The following is a 19,426-nucleotide window of genomic DNA, read 5'->3' on the forward strand; positions in this document are numbered from 1 at the left end:
GGTACTTTGATGGAAAGATTATAAACAATTTTTCAAAAAGACAAAAGTCCACTTCAGGTTGGTGCATGCCCAAAGTAATCGGCATGTGCAAGCAACAGACAGATGTGTCATTTTTGTTTTCAAGAACCTGCATAAATCCCCTCAATTCTTGTTTGGACTAAGGACAATAAACAATGGGAAACAATATTTTCTAGAATAAAATATATTTTCTTTCTGTCATTCACACATACAGTGGTGTACTGCAAACCTGTTTGGGTATGTGATTCCCCGGGAAAATGGCTATGACTGACTTTTGTCATCCTAACTGCATTGGCGTCCTTAATATTTTTCTGTAATTCCTATTACACTACACCAAATTTAATTTTCATGGTGGGTTGTTGATTACTTTTTTATTTCAAATCAGATATCTGAGTTGGAGACTATAAGTGACATTGGAGATGCAGTACAAACTAAAGCAGCAAATAATGGAGGAAGTTTGAGTAAGAAGATGAGAGCCATTTCCCTTACCATGAGGAAAAAGATGGGTAAAAAGTACATCAAGGCACTTTCTGAGGAGATGGTAAATAGAGCTTAAGAATCTTGTGTTTAATGGTAAAACATGTGAAGTAAAAATGTTACATGCATTTTTCCTGTTCATGTTTCAATTGTCATCACTTATGACAATCCATAAAAACATGGTAACACATACTGAATTAAAATGGCTTTTAGTATGTACCCTTTCTTTCACGTGCATGCTCATGTACACACACATGCACATATACAATTAAAGCATCACACATGAAGGGCCCAAGATAGGCACAAGAGTTTCACATAATTGAATTTTGCTTTGCCATCAAGGAGCATTTGTATAAGCATCACCAAAAAAATCTCCTGATTGGATCCTGTCTGCATCAGGGGGTTGGAACTAGGTGATCTTCAAGGTCCCTTCCAACCCAAACAATTCTATGAGTCTGTGGTTCTATGATGTGGACACAAGGGAGTACTGGATGAACCCTGTCATCAGTCTGATACTCACCCTGTACAAAATGCTTCATTAGAAGAATTTATCTTTCAATACAAGAATTATTTCCGAAGTCCATTTTGTAGAAGTCATCCAGCATCCTAGAGCATGACAACTTGTATGCCTTATCTGCTTTTACCTTATCTAATCTTAGTGAACCTATCTTTACTAAACATAAAAAACCTATGTTTCACACACTGCAAACCCTGTTTTCTCAATATGTTGTGTCAGTGAGTTCCAAATTTTAAAAACCATAAGGACAAAGGACTTGTCATACTTAATCATCCTAAAAAAATCTAACTAGTCTGCATCCTATCTCACATATGTCAATATCAAATAAGTAGGGAAAATAAGAAGCTTCACAAGTAGAAAATAGTGTTTCACAGGATACCTTTATACAGTTTTTGGAGGTCAAAGACAAGGATTCCTATTTCATTAGTTTACTTTTCAATTTTTGTTATAATTCAAGAGGTTGAAATCTATGAAGTTTATAATATAAGAAAGAAAAATCAAAATTTCACCATTTACCTTCTGCACATTTACAGCAATGATTCACACGACAGAAATTCAATGAATTATCTGACTGGACACACAGGTAGCATAATCTTCATTCCTGCAGGAGATGATGACAATCAATACCGGCCCATTGATTAATCTATGGGTTATGCTGCTGATTGGTGTAACAAGCACTGTCCTAGTTGAAAACCAATATAGTCTTTCATTTGAATGCTATGCCTTATACATACCCCTATGGTTTCTAGTTCATACATGCACTGTCATCTTTGCTTGACTTCCTCAAACATAACGTAACATCCTCAGTACTGCAGGATGTTTCAGTTACATCAGAATATCACGCACATTGACAATGTGATGAAATCTGATGAAGAAATTCCTTCCTTTGAAAGCTCATCATTATTTCATTTAGTTGTTACATTGTCCCTAACTTACCTGTGATTGAAATATGAATCTTACTGTTTTGAATAGGCTGTGATTCCTGAGGTGTGATTTAATGTTATAAACTCAAGGGGCCAATTTCATACACCATTAGATTTTGTGAGAGAAACATGCATCTGTTAATTCTGAAATGGACTGGATTTTGCGGCCAATGTGTAGATTGGGCAATATGGTGAGCATGGTGCTAGAACACACGGATGCTGTACATGTGTGCAAGCTGTCTCCAGAACACCCTGGCTCGGGTACCAGCCTGCCGCCAAGCGCCCGTGATTTTCAGAAGTTCAGTGCAAAACACAGCATCATCTGGCACTTCACCATGTTCTTTCAGAATTAAACTATATTTCCTCCTCTGAGACAATCAGAAAAAATACCTTGTCTGCCTACCTGCAAATTTCCCATTACAATCCTGTGTTGCTGCTGTGAGATACCGCAGTCTTCTGAGATAGAGAATCAGTTTAGCTACTTGAGCAAGAGTGGACTGAAGTGAGTGGAGCAGAGAGGAAACAGAAGATCTCTCCGAGATCATAAGGTGCTAGGGGTGGTGCTGGGCATCCTTAGTATCAGGCATCAACTTCTAAAATGCCTTCTTTCATAGAGTGGTTCTTAATGAAGTGTAACGATGAGTTAATCTCCAATTATGATTTAAAAGAAAAAAACCAAATGTTTCTCTAAACTACATCCTTTGGTTGTTAACATCTAATTTTTGTGTTAAAGAATGAAGAAGGAAAAGATGACAGTGATCCTGGTGGTGGAATACACACTGAGAAGGTCTCCCTAAAAGCCAGTGACTCTATGGAAAGTCTCTATAGTTTGAACAGTGGCCAGAGCTCATCTAGTAAGTACAAGATATCCAGGGTTCTTATTCAGTCACTGGATCAATATTTTTATTGTTTAAGTCTGAGGTATCAGAGCTCGCGATCAAAAATGTGATAGTAGAGGGATCTTCAGTCTGGCAGACAAAAGAGTAATTTGATGAAATAGGTGGCAGCTAGGGTAGATATACCTCTCCAGAAATAAGCTGAGTGTTTTTAAGAGTGGAAATACTAACTAAAGTAAAAAAAAATAACATAGATTATAGGGGATGTTGCTGGTATACATGCCATAGATGATTTTGGGGGGGTTATCATTGCTATGGTGCTGGCACCCATAGGGTTGCAATCAGTGGGTGCAGACACACAAGCATCCTCTTGGGGGGTAGTGACTGTGAGTTCATCCTTCACCCTGCAGATGTGAGTGAGACAAAGTGAGAGGTCTCTCTGAGATGATGGGGGTCTGACCTGGTGGCTTCAGGTCATGTTGTAGAGAGTCACGGTCTGCTTCTCCACAAACCCACTGAAAACCTTCACCCAACAGGGTAGTTGCAGTCAGGGGGCAGATGTATCTCAAATGAGAAGCGGTGTTTGATTCCACCTCTCTATCCTTTGCTCTGCTGTGGACATTTTCTGGGCAGAAAGCCACAGCTGTCCATGATGATGTTGGTGGGCCATCACTGCAGGCACCGTGTGAGCCCTAAGTGGGGAGTCAAGCTGCAGTCCTGACCGTTTGCACTTAGTATTTAATCTAGCCCTGAAATGGAGCTGAGCACTTAAGCAATCACCTCAAACAAAACCATTTTTATGATCATTTTCTATGATGTGATTTGTGAAAATTTTATATGGGAGTTTACTTCCAACACACTGCTGCTCTTATCTAAAAATGTATTTGGATGGGATATTGCAGAGCTTGCTCAAATTTGCTTGAATTACTCTGCCGATATTTTATTGCTCAACTTGGACAAAATGACAGGCAGAAATGTTGATAAGATTAAAATTTCCCTCTGCAATGCAGGCTCCTTTGATGTTTCAGCTAGCACTGTAATGAAATAAAATAACTTCTACAGTACTTGTTTTCATTTCTCTGAATAAACAGGAGAAGTTCAGCAGAATTAATTCCCTAAATTGCACTTTTAGAGTACATTTTATTAATCTGCAGAGGTAATATTTCAAAAACTCTGTAAGTAAAATGTGTAGTCTATTAGTATCATCATCTGAAAAGCATTATTGTAGGGAAGATGTTAGTGAAAGATCTCCTACCTATTTTCTTTGGTCTCTTGTAGTACGCTTTTTATTGAATGAATTTTTCCTGGAATGTGTCAAAACCACACAGAGTACACTCTTCCTCTAATTCTGTGCTTTTGAACACTTTCCTCTTGTCTGCTGTGCAGAATTGCATGTCTGGGCATTTGGTGCAGGAGATCTCTCAACTTGACTTTCTTTTAGGTGGGGTGACCAGCTGCTCAGATGGAACAAGCAACAGGGACAGCCTGCGGTTTGATGATGAAGTCCCTTACAACGGGCCCTTCTGCGGTCGAGCCAAAGTTCACACTGACTTCACACCAAGTCCTTATGACACCGATTCCCTGAAAATCAAGGTAAGACAATCAGAATGATTTCTTCTTTTCCAGTAAGAGTACCAGGGGGGCATTTCTTACACGTGAAGAATACGTTTACTAATGCATTTTTAACTGTTAAGCATGTGTAACATTCTAAAAGGAAGGCCAATCTGTTTTTGCAATGCTACTATAAGGACTTAGTTCAGACAATGCTGCAAAGCCAACTGCTGCTAAAGTCATAGACTCTAGGTAGATACCTCATTGTAGTATCCTCATGGGATACTACAGATTTCCTCAGAGTAAAATACCTGTTGCTTCCCACACACTAGGCCTGGAGTAAGAAAAACTTGAGTTTCATGGGATGCCAAGTTGCCCCCCCAGCTTTTTCAGTCACAACTAGGGTATATCAAAAGCTCAGTGGCACCCGTTGTCTTTAGTGAAAACAGCTTAACTTTCCATTGAGTTTTTCTTCAAGCATACCTTTGAACTATGGATTTTCTCTGGCACTGACAACATGGCAGAGGTGTCCAGGCTGTGTGAGTGAGAAAAAGCTCCACACGTAGGCCCAGTTGAACATTACTGAAAAATACCAGCTCTTTCCTTCTCCTTCCATGCACAGATACATTCAATATCATCATCCTTCAGCCTACTCATGTCTGTAATCTGGACTTCTTTCTTTTTCCCTCCTTGTAATCATGTTCATATCCAGATTATATTCACACTCCAGCATCTTTTCTTCTTCTTCACAACCTCTTCTTTTTGTCAAATTCTTCATTTGTATCTCACTGAAGTCTCTCTCTCCTCCTTCCTGGCCTACACTACAGTCATTGCTCTGCCAGCACTTGCAGTCTTCACCACTTTCTCTCCACTTCCACCCACACCTAGGTCATTTCTTTCAAAATAGTTTAACTGGTCACAGAATGGCAAAAGGTTGCTGGCTTACACAGGCTCCTTTTTTAGTTACTGGGGTGGTGAATTTAGAATTATAAACTAATACTTAGGGTTGAAATCCCCTAAATTTATCTCAAAAAAATTCAGTACTCTGAATCTGAATTCAAAGTGTATCTGCAGTTTGGCTCAGAGCCACTGCCTAATCCTGATCTGCATCCACATCTGAAATTCCTGAGCTTCTGTGAGTGTGTAGAATAATATGTGTGCTTATAGAGCTTTAAACAAATGTTTGTTTAGTTTCCATTTCAAACATGCTCATAGCTCTGAAATCCATATTCTAGTAAAACCAGGTCACTGGAACACATTCAATTGCATACTTGGGTTTGTACCAAAACTAAGGTGACCACTTTACTTGCTTTCTTGACCAGACCTGAAAAGATTCTAAAGTCTTGGAGTTATTATCAGGTATTTTAACAAATTGAGTTTGGTTTTTAACTTTGTAGCAGAATGCCAAATGAAGTGTGTACGTGGGGATTTATTTGGTAGCTCTTTAAAGACTTTTCAGCATTTTTATAAGTTCTGTGGTACCTGTCCAGAAGAGAGGACTCATTCTGAGGTCATGGGAGCAAGTTGTGTAGGGGGGTATGACTTACAAGGAAGCTTTTTTTACTACGAGAATTACTCAGAGTGACTGTTTCACTGAGCTGAGACCTTGGTTCCCACAGAATAGCTGTGAACACCTTTACTAAAAAGCCCTCTTAAAGTAGCTGTGTTGTCACTTTTTTGCACTCACATTTGTGAGTGAATGTACAGGTGTGGAGAGCTGAAGCCTTTAGATCTGTCTGCTAAGGCACCTTCCACTATTTTCTCAGTCAATTGTATTAATAACAGTGGAAAAATTTGTCAGTCCTTTGGGAAGGACAGACAGGAAAATATCAAGAGAGTTAAATGTTCTTTATTGCCTTTGAGAAATGTAGCCAGTGTTTCTAGCTGTAAAATGGGTAAGAGTCCACCTTTCACATAGATCAGCTATCAGTTTTTGAAGCCCCTTGAGATGCTGGATAATAAGATTATCGTGTAAATGGTTTGGCAAATATTTGGAGAATAACCTCACAGTGCTCCCTTGCTTTTTGCCAAAGCTATGACCACTATCCATGGAAAAAGTTGATTGCTGATGTAACCCTAGCCCTTTTTAGGGACCAAATGGAGCACAAAAATAGTGAGAGGGGCTGGTTACTCTCACCTCTCTTTTGCAAAGTTTTGGAGATAAGGACTAACTCAATTTTCTGTAATTATTTTGCTGGGATTTTATAAAAGCAAAGAAGCGAAATCTAGGAAATTTTAAAAAAGTTATTTCACATTGACTAGTTAAGATTCTGTGCTGTCTGTGCTGGGTTTGGTCAACAGAGGAAAAGCTACATATAAGAAACCAAATGTGTAAGCAGTGGTGTGCTTTTTTTTATTGTTCTAGAAAGGAGACATTATAGATATCATCTGTAAAACCCCCATGGGCATATGGACAGGCATGCTGAACAACAAAGTAGGAAACTTCAAGTTCATTTATGTGGATATTGTATTGGAAGAGGAATCTGCACCCAAAAAGATAAAGCCACACAGGGGAAGCAAAAGGACCAAGCCTAAAACGTTGCAAGAGCTCCTGGACTGTGTCCACCTGCAGGTCAGCCAATGTGTTTCCCAGCTGTGTTTGAAACAGTTTCTGTGTGCTTGGATTTGGATATCATTTACAGTCAAATGCAGAAACAGAAAGGCACGTTTCAGCAGTTTTGATGTCAGCAAAGCAAAGCAGCTTTGTGTCTGTCTTTTATCTGATGTAACTGGCTTATAGAACTGCATTTTACCACATCATTTGGTTAGGCTAAGAGACTCCATGCAAAGAGGTACGGTGGTGACTTGTCAAGTCACCGTAAACTGACTGCAGTTGTGTGCCTAAGCGTAGGAGGGCTGTGACTGTGGACACTTCAGGGACATGACTGCAGCCTGACTCCAGTGCCAACATTCAGAATCTGGGTTTCTAATTTCTTGTGATCTTTAGGGAGCGATACTCTTTTTGCACTATGCTCATGTTGCACCTCTCCTTCTGCAACCCTAGCTCTTGACTAAGAGACAAAGCATAATTAGGTCATGATTTACAGGTAACATTTTTAATAACGGTTATGGCTTTGGTGCTGATGCAAACACTCCTTTCCCTGGAGTATGCGGTTTCATACTGCATCGACAAACAGCTCAAGGGGGACCATGTGTGACACAGCACAGCTGAGGGCTCCCTCAGCTTCTCACCCTCTCTTGCACTGAGGGGCTCCTTCTGTGTAAAGGCAGAGCACACCCTACCTCAGAAACCCTCCTGGACCCAGCATGGGAGGCACTCATGTGGTAACCCACAAAAGTCCAGACACTCAGCAGATTAAATGATTTCTGGCAGAGCTCTGTCCTGGTCCAATTTGCTGCCAGACTCTTGGACAACTCTGGCACAGATGCTGGGATGGCCAGGAGGACCCCCAGGCATCTCCGCCTCTGCCCTCTCTTGCTCTCCAGCTCTGGTTTTATGCCAAAGGCAGGTCAACCAGACTGGAGAACGAAGCCCGTTTCAACCTGACAGAAAAGTAAAAAAGAAATTGTGCCTATTCCTCTACTAAACATAGTGCTTGTTTACATGTGAAGATTTGCTTGTTTCTTTTTGCAGGAATATGCCTCAACTCTCTTGCTAAATGGCTATGAAACTCTAGAGGACTTAAAAGATCTACAGGAGAGCCACCTGATTGAATTAAATATTTCAAACCCAGAAGACAGGGCAAGATTGTTATCAGCAATTGAAAATCTACAGGACTATGACAGTAAGTGTTTAAGCTTTGTTAAGAGTCATGTGCAGGTTTTAACTGAAGAAACACATTTAAAGAAATAGTGATTCTCACACTGAACTAATACATAATTTTTCTTTTAAACATGAAACATGGAGTCAGATGGTCTTCTTATTTGTTCAGATAGCACACTGTGCATCTCTTCTAGATACGTATATGATTATTATACTAGTAACATATGAATGATTTAAAATTCCTTATTTATAGGTTCTACACTAGAGATTGGTAGCAACTATTGCTTAAGAACAACCCTATTTATGGTTGGGGACCCAACCCCCAGAGAGTTTAAGTGACTTCCCAAAAGTCACAAGGTCTGTGCAAGAGCAAAAAATAAAACATTCCGAACTGTGCTAGTATCATAACAAAAATAGCTACAGTAGAGAATCTTCTTTTAAATTTTTTTAAACAACATTCTGCAGAATAATGTAGTTTTTCCTTCCCTCACTTCATCCCACATTTAAATCCTTATCCAAATCAGTTTCTTCTGTAGGAACTTTATTTTAAAAAAACAAACCAAACCAAACCAAAATCCAAACATATACTAATAGCTAATTTGTACTCTTTTCTCAAAATTAATCTGACTCAAGTTTCTCGTGAGCTTCCGAAAGCTGATGATAGCATATTTGTATATGTATGTGTACTAATCATCACTATATTTTCTTCACTTGTTCCTTTTAGTGGGAGTGGAAAATCTAGGACACAGAACAGAAAACACTGTTCCCATGACATTTTAATGATATTTCTAGCCTGACTTCTAATTTAAAATAATTTATGTCAAATTCCTAGAAACTACAGCTAAGCATCTACTTAATTAGACACTCGGCCAAAACAGATGTTTTCTTCTTCGTTAATATTTGCGCATACTCACCCCTATGCTGAGCAGTCATTTCATCAAATGTGCACTTGCAATTGAGCAGCATAGGAAAGAAAAAAAAAAGGAAACCTGGAAAAGCAATGCCTTCCTGGAATATTTTAGTATCAGTTCTCATCAGGTGTCCGCTTTTTATCTCCTCAGTAGGTAGGTAGGTAACTTTTTAGTTCTCACTCCAGCACATATACACATGTAGGGCACATACCTGCACGTACATATGTAACCTATGTGCTTCAGCACATAAATTTCTCTGGGTTTCTAAGCATGTCTTTGGCTACCTCATTCATTCAGCTTTCCCTGCAGATGTTCACTAATCTCCATTTCTGAGTCTTTGATGACCTTGCTTTTTACTGTATGTTTGGGCTTTTTTGTGAGCCTATTTGTATGTGCAGTCTTTCCTGCTCTTAGTCAGGTTCCAGGGTAAGGTAAGGTTCTTGTGAACACATTGGAAATGCATTAGAAGGGTTTTCTTTGACCACCGGGTTCAGTAGTCTACAGCTTTGTGAGATGACAGGCTAGAACAGGACTCTTGAAGGGCTGTCTATATAGAAGTAGTTTTCCCTTAAAGCGAGTATAGGTATATTTGTGTATACTTCATGGTAACTAGCCTTGCTGTGCTTTCTGCACCTTTTATTGTGTACATTTTTCTATATCAATATTTAACATCCAAAAAAAAAAAAAAAAAAAAAAATGCTAGATTGTCATTTTTCAGTTTGGCATCAATGTGAAAAAAACCAAAACCCAATGGTTTTTAATAGACCATGTGATCGTCAAACTATGCTGGAATAGTGAGGATATGGTTTACTATTTATATTCCCTGTATAATAAAAAGCATAGCAAGCAGCCTTGACACCTAACCTTTTTAGAAGATGACACCAAGTTTTTCTTTTTCTTAAGGTGTCTAAACACTTAATATTCTACACATACCTGTGCAAGGACCAAACCTAACAAGGTCCCTACATGTCCCATACAGTGAAAAATAATAAATTTACCTTAATTATCCACATAAGGAACTTCCTAATTGGCAGCACGGGATTAAATCAGTTCTCCAGGCAAAACAGTGTCCCTGATGTTATCTTTTGGGTAGTCTAATAGTTCAAATTCTTGCAATGGTTCTGGAAATAATAGTATTAAATCTTACAAAGTGGCCTATGCTTCAAAATCAGTGATGACACTGTAATCTTAGATCAAGAGATTACATTAATATTTCCTCTCATATGTGTTAGAGAGTTATAGCCAATCTTCCTTGTATTCAAATTAAATAGAACAATATTCCCAGAATTTATGAATACTCACAGGGACCAGAACCAAGACATCTTTATATACCATGTCAGCTACGAGCGTTCATTTAAATCTAGTTTAGTTTCATAAGACTTATGTCTATTTTAAGGTAAGCCATGCATAAATACTTCCTGGTTTGGGATACTGTCCTGAATCAGGAATTAATCAAATCTTTGCCTTGACTGGTTGTCAAAGGTCCATAGCTTTCATCACGTGACTGGTAGGGACAGAACAGAATTTAACAACCTGCTCTAAAAAGGATGATACTGAGGACTAAAATTGATAGAAACTATCTGTTAAGTCGTTATAACGAAACATGGGGAGTCAAGATGATCTTGAGGATAAGCTCAGAGTGAGTCTGACTTCATCCAAATCATTTGACTTCTTTGTCCTTCTGTCAATCCAATTGGAAAATTGGGTTGAAAAAGCTAGGTGCTACTGTGAAAGTGAATTCTGCATCTGAACTGAACTTTCCTAGGTCAATATTTTTTTTTCCTCAATGGGCATGACTCAGTCCAGCATAAATGATTTTTTAATTAAAATTGATTCTCTGCATTGCTTAGAAGTGAGCAGCATGATTACCCACAGCTACAAGGTAATCTGTTTACTGGTCAAGAGTATTCTAGATAGAAGTTCAGCACTCTTCCAGGTAAAAGTTCACTTGTTTTATAAGCTTTGTGTGAAAATATATACCATACTTACTGTTCTAAGCCCATCTTTCTCACAAAGCTTGGAAGACTTCCATGTCTTTGCATTACATTTGTGCTTCCATAAAGCATAGGTCTGATTAATAGATGGAGTCTCAGATATGGTCCAGACTTGAAATGCAAGGGTTTCTGAGTTTTTGTGACTCTGCCATTATTCAGAACATCCAAGTATGCTGGAACATAGTCTCATTTTACTAGATTCTACTATAAATGTAATAAAACAAGATTTAATATTTCTTTAATGTGATATCTGATATTGTGAAATGTCCAGATGTTTTTACAGGAGTTTTTATTTCTTTTTCTTTCCTTGGCTTTTTCTTGAAATTTATTGCATGTTATACTAAGTGATTCCTTCATGCTGCATACTTGTGACTACATAATTCATGTTGCAGAATAAACAGTTACTGAGTTTTCTAACCAAAATACCTGCAGAAATAGTTTCCACATTATATGCTTCTTAAAGCAGTCCAAAATGTAGGATGTCTGGCAGTGAGAACTTTTTCATCTTATATTTGATTTAGACCTGAATGAATTTGAAAGGAAAAAATGTACCCTTCTTATTCCAGGAATTAAAAAGTAAATTTTATTTAGCAAATGCTACCACATAATGGGGTTTTTAAAGCAGATTTTGCTTCCTGGTACTGCAGTATATTCCGTCTACATTTCCTGGGAGTCTAGGCCCAAATTCACCATCTTCAAGTACTTCATGTAGGAAGGCTATCCTAGAACTGCAAGGTCCTGTAAGCTCCTCAGGACCTTCCCCCCCTTCCTAGATCTCTTTTTAGATTTTCTATAAGTTGATCAGACCTATATATTTGGGACAAAATAATTGGTTTCCATGAATTCATGGCTGGGGAGGAAAAAAAAAGGCTCTTTTTCATAAAGGATTTCTTAATAGCTTTCCATTCTTCTCCCAGATGGCTTCTAGACAGGAGATGGATGTCTGTGCTTTTGTAGGATGCTATTTTTAAAGTGAAGCAGTTACTGGATGGTTAATGAATAAAGTAATAAAAGAAGTTTGGAACTTTCTTCTTGACCGCTTCCCAGGACAAACGTTTTTGTGTGTGCAAAATAGCCTTGATTTTCTTCTCCCTTAGATGATGTAAGTCAAGAGGTTTATTCCTGATGTCCAGTGGGTTACATTAGTCTGAAGCTATTCTGAGTTAAAGAAGAATTAGACTTCATTGGATATGTGCATACAGTTCATTTTATAGGAAAAAGAAAAAAAAAAAAAGTTGCATATGTTCAGTTTGGGGGATATTTTATGCTTATCTTCCCAAATCCACTTTCTTAGATTACTTTTCATATTTAAGTGCCAGATCATACTCTCAACCTCACTACCAGTACCAGGTAATGTTTGCTTCTCATTTATTGTACTTGGACAGCGAGATCATAGATAGCTGAGGGCACCACTTTCAGTTCTCAGTTGCATTCCGTTTGTGAGGACCCAGCATCAAGAGTACCATTTTACACTGGGTAGTCCCTTTAAGTACATGGGATTACACATTACCATGTCAAGGTCAAATAGTGCTCAAAGACAATCTCCTATCCTGTACTGTGGTACAACTCATTGATCTGAACATAATATTTCCATATTTCCCAAAGAAACTCATCCTTGAATGAGCATTAGTATATTTCACCTTTTTTCAGGCATATATGTTTGCTTCCAGATTTTAGAGATAAAAGAAGCTTCTCATTTCTGTTTTCACTATAAACTCTCCTCTCACATCAGTTCAGTATCCCTCCCAGAAAAGCCATGCCACTGGCTTCAGTAAGTGCAATTTTTAAAGTTTCATGTCTGTAAATATCCACAAAAGGCTTACTCCTTTGAGTCCTGAGAGTATTGCATGTGTGTACAGAACCACTTCAGGTTTCTCTGCTTCTTTTTCGAGAAGTATCACCATTTACTTCTTCAAAATGATCCTTTCTGAGTTTGATGCTTCGTGAGTTTTCATTTCTTTTAAATACTTAGGTGGTCTAACTAGTACAGGCACTACAGGTTGATATATGACCCTCATACGTACTTAGGAGGTCTAACTTCAGCCTTGAAGACACACTGTTGTATTTAATTATTGCATGGTGCTGCTCAGTATGTCACTGCTGCGCCTTCCAGGAAGGCACGCAAGTGACTCAGCCTAAAGCATCGTGCTCCTAGCCCAGTTCTTCTTCTGGGCAGAGCTCATGAAGGCAAACTCTCAGAGGGCACACCCATGAAGTATGGCCTGCTGCTGGATGACCTTCTTTTCTTCCAAGACAAACTCCAAGACTCCTGCCGCTCATCTGGCTTAAATTGTCATAACTGCACAGGAGTCAGCGTGACCTCTGTACATTCTTGAGCTGAATTGCCTTAAAGCTAAGCTTAAAGTGCTTTCCTAATCAGGACTTTAAACTCATTAAAAAGCTGGTGAAGGAAAAAAGACATCTATCCCTGCATGTGTCGTGCACATCTATGTCATTGAATAACAAATATTCATTTCAAAGATCTAAATAGCGCGGAAGATAAGTATGCATCACACATCTACTACCAAGGCTAAAGGCCTCACATTTTTTTCAGAAGTCTGAATATAATCCTACCGTCTAAAGTCCTATTAGAATATATGTGTCAAAATGATCTGTATCTTGGACTCTTCTGGCCATATCATAGACAACAGTGACTGAAAGCTATTTATCTTATATGAAACTGCTTTACTGTAGAAAAATGATAGGACTTCCATTTGTTGATAAGATAGTTATTTCTGATTATTCTGCAACATCTAACAGCAGTTTAATTTTATCAATTCCTGTTTCCTGTGCATTGTATCTTTCTTCTGATGTCTAGAAGATTAAGACAGCAAACTTACCTTTACTAATGTGGAACATGAATGTGTACGTGCTGGAGGAAGGAATTAAGTAGAACTGAATGTAAGAGTCAAAAGCTAAGAAGGAAAAAAAAAGCATAGTTTCTTTTTTTGTGAAGCAACATCTAAAGCTGTATGCTACATATATTTATAATACTCTAATACTCAGCATCCTGTTCAAGTGGTTTAGTAGCTACTGTATGGTATTTAAGGCTGCTTTAAAGAGAAAAAAAAAAAAAAAAACAACAAAACAAACTACCAAAGTTTGCTCTTAGTCTTTTCTTCTTAAATATGGGGGGGTGTTCTTCAACAGCTTCTACTCAAGATGAAAAATAGAACTTATAATATTTTTACTCTCTCAAACACCTGAATAATTTTGGTTTTCAGTTTTTGTGTAAAAAATTTTTCAAGTGTTATAGAACGAGACAGAAGTTTTACATTTCTGTATGTTTCTTAAATAGAAAATTCTTATTCTCCTAACTGACCTAAACTCAGATTTTTTTAAAAAATCTCAGTTCCAGGCTTGCCTCTGCCTTTTTCCCTGAAACACATGAGGGAAAGAAATCACTAGAAGATAATTTGGGATCTGTTTTTCACATAGGAACTACTCAGATTATCACAACTGGTTACAGGGTATTGATGCACTGTCAGAAACTGAATTTTCTTTTTAATCCACTAGATACTTGGTCTTCTTTCCACTGTAAACCAAACAAAGTGGATGGAGGTTCCTCTTTGACCTTGAAAATGTAAACAGGATTAGCACCTTTTTTAGGTCACTGCTTGCTAGGGCAGCAGATGATGCCAGAGAAGCTGACAGAAGTACCAGCAAGCAGAAGGAGGCTGACAAGGGGAGGGCGGGGGAGCCCTGCCTGCGGCCACGCAGGACAACTTCACCCAGCCGCCGGCCAAGCTCTGCCAGCCCACAGCGGCCGATGCCTGGGTCGTCTTGGTGCCGGTGGGATGGGTGCGAGGAGCTAATGGCGCGGTTTAGACAAGGCTTTACTGGGGCATCTGCTGTTCTTTGTGCTCAACTACATCTGGTGCTACTAATAGCAGCAGTAATACCTTCACTGGTGTAATGCCTTTTGTAATTCCTTCCTGACTGAAGCCAGAAATCAATTGGACCCTATGTGATCAAATATTTTCCCTGCAAAGAGAGATAACATTTGACATGACAAACTATGTTCTGTAAGGTGAGAAGGAGATCAAACAGTTACAGGTATCAATTAAATCTGCTGAAAGGTGTACTCTTTAACGCAAGTGCAATAACCATTCATTTATTTGGGAACAAGGTGGAACTTCTATTCCTCGGAAAGTATTTAAAGTAATCTTTTTTTTTTTTTTCTTAAATATATCAGGTTATGCCTAGAACCTCAGGCTTAATGCAAACATGACTAAGTTAAGATTTTGGATTGTTTTCTTCAAAAATCAGATTAGTTTATTAACTTAATTATACAATTGAAAGTTAGAAAGTATTAAACAGAATTAAACTGTACAAACAAATCTACAAGACTTCCACCAAGACCTAAAAATGTTTCTCAATGTATCAAAATGCTTTGTGAAATAAGATTGTTGAAATATTACACAACAAAGTATTGACTCTCCTGCTGTTCTATTTCAGTATTTTCAGAGTGAAACATTTCAATTTTTAATTTCTAATTTATTCTTTGTTATACAACACAAGATTTAAAAAAAAATCTAAATGTAAAATCTTTCCCATCTTACCAAATTTTATAACTTACAACTGAAACAAATGTCAGTATGGATTTTCCTTGTAGAAATTTTATAATTCTGGGAGATAAATTTAGATTCTAATGGAGGATAAAATCCTTCATGTATTAGGACTTCCATTCTGCCCGGACTTGAATTGAGACAGCTTAAATCTATCTAAAGATTCTAAGCTAACTGTTTAACCATGGAATAACAAGTCAAGTGAGATAAGGGAGCTTTCTTTGCAAAAACAAAAAGGTACCATTTTTCTGAAGGGCTAAAATCTGGGGTAAAACCATCTGTTTCCTGTGAGATTTGTTCCTTATATTTTGTTTGGAAAGCAAGCCACAGCCTGAAGTAAAAATACTGTTACAGGAGGGCGATAACAACAACAAAAAAAAGTAAGAAAGGGAAAGTTTTTTATATTTCTTAGCTTGTTTGCTCAAGAAATTTACTGTGAATAAACATGTATTTCACAGCCAGAAAATATGAACACAAACTTTAACCGCAAGATACATTAGATTCATGACATACAGGTATATCCTGTCTGCAAGGCAGCAGCTTGTTGAGGTTTTTTTGAGACATCTGTCAATATTCTCACCGAGTTGCAAATTTTTAAGTTTGACCGGATTAGTCATACAGCAACTAAACAAGGACAAGTTATTTTGCAAGATAGTTTGCTTCCACTTAGTTTTGGAACAGTGTTCAAAAACCATACAGCAGGAGTTAGGCATCTTATCTTTCTCTGAGGCTTCTGTGTTTTGGAAAATAACCCTTTGGACATCAAGCTAAGCTTAGGAAGTTTCCATCAGCCACCCACTCCCACTGAAAAGCCCAGTGCTTTAGAAAACCTGATTGCCACATCTTTATGCTAAGCACTTCTGAAGACCCACATGTTATATATCACTACACAGTACACAGAGTAGGTAAAAAGCAGGGGTTACATTCAAAAGAGACAACATCTATAATGCTGTGTGTTATAAACAAGGCACAGTAGGCTGCATGATTAATTGCATGAGCGAGCTCTGGAATACATGAATGTGGGTGGGGAAAACCTCTACTGCGGGCATGGTGACCACTTACAGTGACTGTTGCACCTGTGGACAGCCTAAAGAATGAGGCCAAGGTCTCTGACACTCATCTTTGAGCGACATACTGCAGGATCAAAGTCAACCTCAACATCAACTTAGATGTTGTCACACTCATGGAATCATATTTTTAGTTCTTTGATGCTGAGGTTTCTGCTTCTGATAGACAAAAGATATTGATCTAGTCGTGTACGTTACCAGCGCTGTTTCTACAGTTCCTCAGGATCAGTCATGTTGCTATCTCTAGCTCTTTCCCAGGATACTTATTTTGACAATTTTTTTCTTTCTCTTTCTGTTCTTTCTAGTTGAACAACAGCAGAAAAGTGAAGGTGGTCAGGAGACACAGAGCTTAAGCCCTCACCATGGCTTTGACAAATCACAGTTAAATGACTGCCCAAGAGATTCTGGCTGTTACATCTCATCAGAAAATTCAGATAATGGTAAAGAAGAAGTAGATCGAGAAACCCTGTCTGACATGGTGCAGTCAATAACAATCAGTGAGTCAAACTGATTCAGCCCTGCTGCTCTTCTGCAGATTTTCAGAAAATACAATCAGATTTACCAGTATGATGGCACAGAAGCGGAGCACAAAATATTCTCAACACCGAAAATCTACTTCTGTCTGATGTATAATGCTATAAACTGTTTAATATGTGGACACTTGATAGCTAAACGTTAGCTAATAGTAAGAATATCTCATGCTTTTTCTTTTCATTGAATCCACAGACATTTAACTGAAGAAGTTTATACATATGTATTTATAAATATTTGTACAGAAAATGCATTTTCTATAACAATAGAGAATTGGTTTAGGTAGTGGTACATAATCTGGACATGTTAATTTCTGGAACTGTCCAAAATGTAAATATTATATGTATTTATTTTAAAAAGATGGATTAATCACCCTGTCTCTATTTTCAGATGTGTTTTGCTGATATTTGTACAGAATGTATTTTCATCATAATAAAAAAGTGGTTACATTCACATCCTACTTTTAAAAGTACTAAGCTAATTCTCATTAATATTAAAGCTGTTTCATACCATTCTTCTCCAAAACAGGCTCTAAAGTAGACTATCATCTCCTACACTTTATCCTGGAGGTACAAAAGAACTGCAGTGTGAACCTGAATCAAGCTCTATGTTCATTATCTTTGAGAGAATGGAGCCATCTGAATGGCTTATGCACTGGCAATTTCTGTACTGTTATTTTCACACCTGTTCTCATACTTCCCAAGCATTATACGGAGAATGCAAGAAAAAAAAAAAAAAAGTCAGTATCAATACTATGCTTTTATGATAATTTTCTGTGAAGTTATTGCCTTTTGTGAGTGGTGTGAAGTTTGTTAATCGAGTATTTGTATACAAAACTCAGAATCTAATATGGTTATTTTGCACTATTGTCTTTCATATGAGATTGTATTGTCATTTCCCAGTATATTTTGCACTGGCGTACTCATTTTAACTGCCTGTCTTCTTTGAGAGTACTTCCTTCAATAATAAACAAAATCATGTGTTTGAGCCCTTTAAAAACTACCTGATTTTTAATGTGGTCATTACATTTCAAAGACTGCTCTGTTCTAAGACTAACACAGTAAATGGCAACTCCACTGAATATTTTTATCTTGCATAATAATCTGTGTATCAAATTAATACAGAAACTTTTTACTCACTAATTAGTCATACAATTTTCATAATTTAAGGCATTTTGCACTTATGTTAAAAAGTTTCCACATATTGCTGACAGCCTAAAAAGAAAATCACCTTCAGAAGAGATGAAGAATGGAAAGTTCCAAAAAGAGTATTTCTGAAGAAGCTGTGAACAAATGGAAAGTTTTTATCCCTCTTTTTTTTTTTTTCCCCCCAACAGAAATGCTTTCTGTAGTTTTCATGACCCCTCAGATGGCTACTGCTGTCAGACTCCTAATACACAGATCTACTTTGAAGGCTATAGTATAAAAGTGGAAGTTTTAGAAAATTGCATTAACTAGATTTCAAAGATTTTGTAAATAAGCTCTGTTTAGAAAAATAATCAGGAATGGGAGATGCTAAGATTTGTTTCTGGTTTTAACTTACTTTTTATGTTGGCAACAGTCACCATCATTTAGCAGCAATGATGCCATATTGCCAGGCATGGTGGAGATGAAAAATCCGTTGATGGGATGAGGTATGTGAGAATTTGTATCAAGCATCTATATTTGTTTCTTAATGCTTTTCTAACCAGCAGTGTGTCATGACACACAGTACTGACTTAATTTGACTTTAATAACATCTGAAATAGTGTATTTCGATTGGCTTCTATCATCTCCTCATTTTAGAGGACTAAAGTCAGCTCAAATTCCTCTAAGAGGGGCTTATCTTTTGGCTTTTGCAGCAGAGGAATTTAGTCTTCAAGCTGCTTCTATCTAGACATCTGTAAATTGATCAACCTATACCAATATATTGAGGTGAATTTAAATATGATTAAGACTGTCAAGAAACAGCTAATTAGCTGGGTCAAGGAGTAAAAACCACAAAAACCAGAGATATATTGTGATATAAATACTCTGAGAAATGTTTATTTGCATAGGTTTGCAAGTGAAAATAGCCCTCCCTAACTAATTACATTGAGACAGGCAAGGCTTTCAACAGAGCAAAATACCCAAAATAAGCCATGAGATGCTATTATTTTACAGGAATCAAAACCTGCATAACTTGGACTAATGACAAGAGGATAAAGGTGTAAGGCTAACAAGTTGGCAACTATGGGCATGAGCTGTGGTTTAACCACTTCTGTCTCTAATCGGTAAGGCTCTGTCCGAAGGGCTTCTTGTTTAGAAAAATGTGTCAACTGAAAGCTTGTT

General features: G+C 37.7%; 1 protein-coding gene across 2 annotated transcripts in view; it reads left to right on the top strand.

Moving 5' to 3' along the window:
* LOC104365485 (SAM domain-containing protein SAMSN-1) overlaps positions 1-18,116 on the top strand; it is a 94,425-nt gene extending 76,309 nt beyond the window's left edge. For both annotated transcript variants that reach the window (XM_009972287.3, XM_009972288.3), the window contains 6 exons: positions 404-559; positions 2,669-2,789; positions 4,213-4,364; positions 6,688-6,894; positions 7,918-8,068; positions 16,892-18,116. In XM_009972287.3, the coding sequence (XP_009970589.3) occupies positions 404-559; positions 2,669-2,789; positions 4,213-4,364; positions 6,688-6,894; positions 7,918-8,068; positions 16,892-17,097 (993 nt within the window). In that variant the 3' untranslated portion in view covers positions 17,098-18,116. The remainder of the gene's footprint in view (positions 1-403; positions 560-2,668; positions 2,790-4,212; positions 4,365-6,687; positions 6,895-7,917; positions 8,069-16,891) is intronic.
* The last annotated feature ends 1,310 nt before the right edge of the window (positions 18,117-19,426 follow it).

This window comes from Tyto alba, unplaced genomic scaffold, assembly GCF_018691265.1.
Source record: "Tyto alba isolate M040663 unplaced genomic scaffold, T.alba_DEE_v4.0 Super-Scaffold_14, whole genome shotgun sequence".
NCBI classification, from domain to species: domain Eukaryota; kingdom Metazoa; phylum Chordata; class Aves; order Strigiformes; family Tytonidae; genus Tyto; species Tyto alba.